This window comes from Myotis yumanensis, unplaced genomic scaffold, assembly GCF_028538775.1.
Source record: "Myotis yumanensis isolate MYYU_CA2020_CCGP unplaced genomic scaffold, mMyoYum1.0.hap1 SCAF_12, whole genome shotgun sequence".
NCBI classification, from domain to species: Eukaryota; Metazoa; Chordata; class Mammalia; order Chiroptera; family Vespertilionidae; genus Myotis; species Myotis yumanensis.
In genome coordinates this window covers 29,453,335-29,459,518 of record NW_027223763.1, presented here as the reverse complement: position 1 = coordinate 29,459,518, position 6,184 = coordinate 29,453,335, and the positions used below count along the sequence as shown (strand labels likewise).

The 6,184-nt window shown below is 53.7% G+C and overlaps 1 protein-coding gene across 3 annotated transcripts; it reads left to right on the top strand.

Moving 5' to 3' along the window:
- The first annotated feature begins 1,409 nt into the window (after nt 1–1,409).
- Nucleotides 1,410–4,905, top strand: GALT (galactose-1-phosphate uridylyltransferase). Of its 3 annotated transcripts, XM_070430132.1 has the most exons (11): nt 1,410–1,543; nt 1,846–2,015; nt 2,199–2,274; nt 2,364–2,412; nt 2,543–2,672; nt 2,841–2,897; nt 3,057–3,179; nt 3,463–3,595; nt 3,698–3,781; nt 4,106–4,260; nt 4,520–4,905. In XM_070430132.1, the coding sequence occupies exons 1-11, from the start codon at nt 1,453–1,455 to the stop codon at nt 4,598–4,600; spliced, it is 1,149 nt and encodes a 382-aa protein (XP_070286233.1). In that variant the 5' UTR covers nt 1,410–1,452; the 3' UTR covers nt 4,601–4,905. The 3 variants fall into 3 exon arrangements, with proteins under 3 accessions (XP_070286233.1, XP_070286231.1, XP_070286232.1); XM_070430130.1 differs by having other exon boundaries at nt 4,106–4,905; XM_070430131.1 differs by having other exon boundaries at nt 1,486–2,015; nt 4,106–4,905.
- Nucleotides 4,906–6,184: the final 1,279 nt, after the last annotated feature.

The window sequence follows — 6,184 nt, the reverse complement described above, 5'->3', positions numbered from 1 at the left end:
CAGATGGTGGCTAGAGTTACTGATAGTCTTGTCTTTCTCACATGCTCAGATTTCTTATAGCCCTCTTACCTCGCCCACTTCTTTTGCTTTTGATGTGTGCATATAAGAGAGAGAGAGATGGTTATGTCAACAAAAGAATATCCAAACCTTTAGAAAAGTTTTGTAAGAGTTTATTTGAGCCAAATAAACTCTTTTGAGGATGTGCCTGGAAGTAAAGTCTAAATGGTTTGAGAAAATGCTCAACAGAATGGCAGTTTTGCTTTCCTTTTAAGCACTTAGAATCAAAGGAGAAATGTAAAGAAGCTATATTAAATCCATTGGTGGTAGATTAAGGAGGCAGGAGAAAGCAAAGCAGGGACATCTCCAGGACTGGATAAAAAGCAAAATGGAGAAACACATACCTCGTGTACATTGGTGGGTACAGTATAGCTAATAATTAACATTCACTGTACCTAGAGATGGTATTCCAGGAACGAGATAACAAGCAGGGGTCTGATGGTCTTGTGTTCTGGGGCCTGTGGTTGTGCCTTCAAGGGGTCTGGAAAAGAAAATCACTCTGACATTTCAAGGTTATGCTATCCTAGATGAGTAAGGACAATGAACAGAGCTCACGGAAGGTAAAGGTTGACCTTCAGCTGTAGGTCTGGGCCATGACTCCCCGCTAGAAACTGCCCAGTTAGGAACTTGTGATCAGACCATCCTGTGTAGTTACTTTCAGTCCCTGAGCTTGTCAGGCCTGCCATGTGCTCCTTCCACCTGGAACTTGCCAGGCTTATTGACTAGCCCCCTTTTCATTCACAGTTACTTAGTCCTATTTCCTTCCCCAAACCTGCTTCTGCTGACTGGTGGGGATGAGTGTAGTGTAGCACACACTCCTCCAGGTAATACTTGAGGCCAGGGTTCAGCTGAAGCAGATCACCAACCTCCCCCCTTCCCCTCCAAGTTTGCCTCTCCTCACCACCACAGCCACTGAGCAGGTAGGTGAGGTGATTGTGGATCCAGGGTCATACCTTTACTTTGTCCTAGAATGTAAGCTCCAGGAGGGCAGAGGCCATGCCCGACTTGTGCACACAGGGGCATCCCTTCGCATCACACGCAGCCTGGGTGCCTGGCACAGGGTAGATACTCAGTAAATATTTGCTGAGTGAATGACCAAACGAATGGCTGAAAGCAGTAAAGAAATCTTGGAAGCGTCTGGAGCCGAGGGATCGGCAGTAAGCAGCTTTCATAGAGATTTTTTCCAGGGTACTGACTTTGGCCACGGGAATGATCGAAGTCGCCCCCTATAGCGCTGGGTCGTCCTGAGCCCCGCCCCGCAGTGGCCGGTCGGCCCCTCTGACAGTCACGTGCTGGCTACTGGCCAATCATCGGGGGGCGAGGCGGGGCTGGCTTGGCCGAGGTGGGTGAAAGGCAGCCGGGCAGACGCGGCAGAAGGTCCCCCACGTTGGCCACATGTCGCGCAGCGGAGCGGGTCCTGGAGCGGGTCCCGAGCGGCGCCAGCAGGCGTCAGAGGCGGACGCCACCTCCCCCTTCCTGGCGAGCGGTAACTTTAGGGCGGCAGGGACGCGCTGGGACGCGGGGCCAAGCCCTCTCCTTCCTTAGGACCTTGTGGTCCGTACCCCAGGGGGGCGCGCCCACCCGGTCAGGCCCGAGCGGTGAAGAGACACACCCTTGTTGGATTGCCAGCTAATTTGCACCGGGAACGCCCAAGCCCGGTCCTTTGGTTCCTGAGCCAGACGGGGCCAAGGAGGTGCCTCGGACCGAGCTGGGGCCTGCTGGTGGGTGAGATCCGTTGGAGAGGTGGACGGAGAACTTTGCTGACTGATCTTGACTCTTTGCCCCCAGAGCATCAGCATATCCGCTACAACCCGCTGCAGGATGAGTGGGTGCTGGTGTCAGCTCACCGCATGAAGCGACCCTGGCAGGGCCAGGTAGAGCCCTCGCCTCTGGAGACAGTGCCCCGCCATGACCCCCGCAACCCTCTGTGTCCGGGGGCCACACGGGCCAATGGGGAGGTAAGCCTTTGGCGCCTACCTCTGCAGGCTGGGCCAGGGGAAGTGCTCCCACCTAGAGCTGGCCCTCACCCCTTCTGGGTCATATCTCATCAAGTCTTTTTGAGTGGCCCTTCCCACCCTCTTGTACCCTGTCCAGCCACTGAAGCCCACCAGTGACTACTTCTAGCCCACCCTTGTCTGTAGGTGAATCCCCACTATGAGGGCACCTTCCTGTTTGACAATGACTTTCCAGCTCTGCAGCCTGATGCCCCCAGTCCAGGTAACTTGGCTCTACTGCTTTTGGGGGGAAAGGAGGCGGGACCTTTTGTGGCGACTTCTGTTGCAGAGAGTGATACCCTTTTATCTCAGGGCCCAGTGATCACCCTCTTTTTCAAGCAAAGGCTGCTCGAGGTGTCTGGTAACTATGGATTTCCTCTCTTATAACCTTCAACCCATGTCCTGACCTAGACCGAGCGCTGGGGTTGGACCCTGCCCCTAGCACATCCAAGACCCATATTTCTGTCATTCCTCCCTCCCGCACTACATAGTAAGGTCTTGTGCTTCCACCCCTGGTCGGATGTGACACTGCCACTCATGTCAATCCCTGAGATCCGGACTGTCATCGATGTGTGGGCCTCAGTCACAGAGGATCTGGGTGCCCAGTACCCTTGGGTACAGGTCTGTGAGGTTACCCCCTCCCATGGATGAGCAGGGAAGGGGGGGGGGGTGCAGCTTTGGTTCTGGGAATTGGCATTCCTGTTTCCACAGGTTGTGGTGTGGAAGGGTTGACTTGGTGTCTTTTTGGCTACTAAAACTCCCTAACGCCCTCACCCCCCTACTTGATAGATCTTTGAAAACAAAGGAGCCATGATGGGCTGTTCCAACCCTCACCCCCACTGCCAGGTAGGTGTCAGGGCCTCCAGTACATTTCTAGGCTGAGTCTAAGCCAGCACCGTGGGGAGGGGAACTGAAGTAAGAGATGGGACAGAGGGAATATGCTAGTGATGGGGAGGATTGGGGATGAAGGACCTGCCTTTTTTTCTCTCTTCTACTCTTTGACAGGTGTGGGCCAGCAGTTTCCTGCCAGATATTGCCCAGCGCGAGGAGAAATCTCAGCAAGCCTATCAGAGTCAGCACGGAGAGCCTCTGTTAATGGAATATGGCCGCCAGGAGCTGCTCAGGAAGGTGGGAGAAAGCTAGGCCCTGTCCCCAAGGAGTCTCTAACCTCACACCTCGAAAGAGACAGGTGTGTGAAGGAGAAGGGTCGAAGGAAAATAGAAAGAGAGGCTTGTCAGGAGGCCATGGCAGTAATCTAAAGGAAAGGTGATGGTGACTTAGACTAGGTGATAATGGTGACAGTGGTGAGAAGCCATAAGACTCTGGGTACATTTTTTCCTTCTGCTTCCCTTGCCTGTTTGCTGACCACCAACACCGCCTCGATGACCTCATCTCTATTTGGTTTGCTCAGGAACGTCTGGTCCTAACCAGTGAGCACTGGTTAGTGCTGGTCCCCTTCTGGGCAGTGTGGCCCTTCCAAACACTGCTGCTCCCCCGCCGGCACGTGCGGCGGCTGCCCGAGCTGACCCCCGCTGAGCGTGATGGTGAGCCTCCTAGCTGGGATGTTGGGGCCAGGCTCTGGATGGGGGTTGCTCTGGTAGGGCCGACATCCAGGCCCCCGGCTGAGAGTCAGGCTTTGATTCCAGATCTAGCCCTCATCATGAAGAAGCTCTTGACCAAGTACGACAACCTATTTGAGACATCCTTTCCCTACTCCATGGGCTGGCACGGTGAGGCTTTTTGAGCACCCATATCTAGCCCTAACATCATTTGTGGGCTCCCGTAGCCCAGCCTGGTGGACTGCAACCCCTAGCAGGCCTTTGAACTCTTGCTGGGGGAAATGTCCGGAGCAGGGCTGCTAGGCCTGAGGGTGGAGCAGGGACTTGATGAAAATAGGTTCCAGTGTGCTTTCCAATGCCTGGTCTGCTCTCTGGCAGAGAATGCTGGGAAATATAGTTTTTAAGTACTAGCCTAGTTATGGAGTAGGGGGGTCAGGGCTAGGCTGTACAACTAAGAAAGGGCCGTTTCTACCATCTCTGCCTTCTTCCTCTCAGGGGCTCCCACAGGATCAGAGGCCGGAACCAACTGGGACCACTGGCAGCTGCATGCTCATTACTACCCTCCACTCCTGCGCTCTGCCACTGTTCGGAAATTCATGGTTGGCTATGAAATGCTTGCCCAGGCTCAGAGGGACCTCACTCCTGAGCAGGTCAAGACTCGGAGCATCCTAGGTCCCCTTTTCTCTCCCATTTCCTCAAAAGATCTCAGCAATCAGGACCTCGAGAATCCCTATAACCCTGGCATTCCAAAGGCCGCAGGAGCTGCTCAACTCCTTCATCCTCTGGTTATTCCAGCAGTCCTTATCACCAGCCTCCCGGTCCTACAAGCCCTCCTTCGGTGTCTCTTAGGCACTCAGAGCTCCATACCACCATCCTGGGCAGCTCTTACCTTCCCTCTTCCCCTTTCAGGCTGCGGAGAGACTGAGGGCACTTCCTGAAGTTCATTACCGCCTGAGACAGAAGGACAGGGAGACAGCAGCCATCGCCTGACCACGCTGACCCCAAGGCTTTCTGCCTGAGAGAACCAGAGCCTATGGTTTGGGCAGATGTGGGATCAATAAAATTGTACTTCTCAAGCTTTAATCACATATTCTAATGCCAGAGGAGTGTGAACTCTAACCCTCGGGAGTCTGGGTTAAAGGCTGAAGGCACAGCTTCAACCACAACTTTTCTTTGTCTACAGATGTGCAAAAATTTAAGGATAAAAATCTCCTCTAAATCTCTGAACAAAATTAGCACTCAGTATTATGTTTTGTCTATGGATTCTCTTAACTCCTGGAGTAACGAAAGCATCCCAATTTAAGAAAACGATTAAAACTCCTGTGTGCTTGTCTGTGGCTGAGGCTTTGGAGAAGGCCAGAGGCCCCCTCACCACCACGCCTAGGGTGTCAGCTCACCAAGCCTGAGCCTGGATGTTTGGTGGGGAGCGGGGGAGCAGGATCCTGGTCCCAGTGGTCAGTGGCCAGACCATGGGCTGCTGGCCAGAACCCTGGCTTTGTGAGTGGCTGCAGCTTGGCTCTGCTCCAGCCCACAGGGGCTAAAGGGGCGGGTAGGGAGCGTGTACGTGGCTTTGTATCCTTGGCTTCTCCAGACTTCCACGTGCAGCATGTATGTGCAGGCTCTACACACCTCTGTGGTCCCTGTGCCTCATCACTGCACAGGCTAATAAACAGCTATGGCAGGAAAGGGGCTGTTAAAATTAGGAGCCCCAGGGCCTGGAAGGATGGGGTGGTCTTTGGAGTCTACCCCCACCCTTCTGGACCTGTTTCCTTGGAAACAATAGGCCACCCCCACCCTTCTGGACCTGTTTCCTTGGAAACAATAGGCCACCCCCACCCTTCTGGACCTGTTTCCTTGGAAACAATAGGCCGTGCAACCCAGGAGACTTGATGCCACCTAGTGGCCTTCAAACTTTTAGGGGAGGACAGGGCTTGTGAACAATGCAAGGATGGCCAGAATGCTCTTTGTTTCCATTCTTCTCTGGGAGGGAAATCACGCCAAGGCCAGGCAGCGGTGACCTGGCCCAGGAGAACCTTGGCTGCCTGCCTTCCAGTCCAAGGTTCTCTCTTGAGACCCTGAGGCGAAGGGTCTGGGACTTGGAGTGTTGTCCTGGTCTGGAAGGCGCTCAGACAGACATGGTACACATTTTCCTTAAGCCCCCAGTGACGAGCATGGATGAGACCCTGTTTCTTAAGGCACTCGCCTAAACCCTACAGACGTTTTAAACAGAACCGTTCCCTACACCTTTGGGCTGCATTTTGGGATCATCTGGGGCGTTTTAAACAATCCTGATGCCTAGGTCCAGCCTCCAGAGTTTCTGATTTAATTGGTTTGGAGTGTGGCTTGCAGTTTTAAAACCACAATATTCAGCAAAGTTTGAGAACCTCTGCCCTACACCATTCTTCCTTATTTGGAGTCAGGGGCACCTTAAGCTTGTCCAGTCACCTGTCCAGTGGCTCCTGAGCTACTGAACTTGAGGCTTTGTTTGCGGACAGAAGGTAGGGGGAGGGGCCTGATAGATTTCAGTCTTGCTGTTCCTGGAGGACAAGCCTTCGGGCAAGGACCCAGGAATCC

What these genes read in the sequence shown, in the direction of transcription:
- GALT (XM_070430130.1), top strand. Translation starts at nt 1,453, where the DNA reads ATGTCGCGCAGCGGAGCGGGTCCTGGAGCGGGTCCCGAGCGGCGCCAG. An exon ending in AAGGCTGCTCGAGGTGTCTG is followed by an intron (nt 2,413 to 2,542) that starts GTAACTATGGAT and finishes CGCACTACATAG; the next exon opens with TAAGGTCTTGTGCTTCCACC. An exon ending in GACCCCCGCTGAGCGTGATG is followed by an intron (nt 3,596 to 3,697) that starts GTGAGCCTCCTA and finishes CTTTGATTCCAG; the next exon opens with ATCTAGCCCTCATCATGAAG.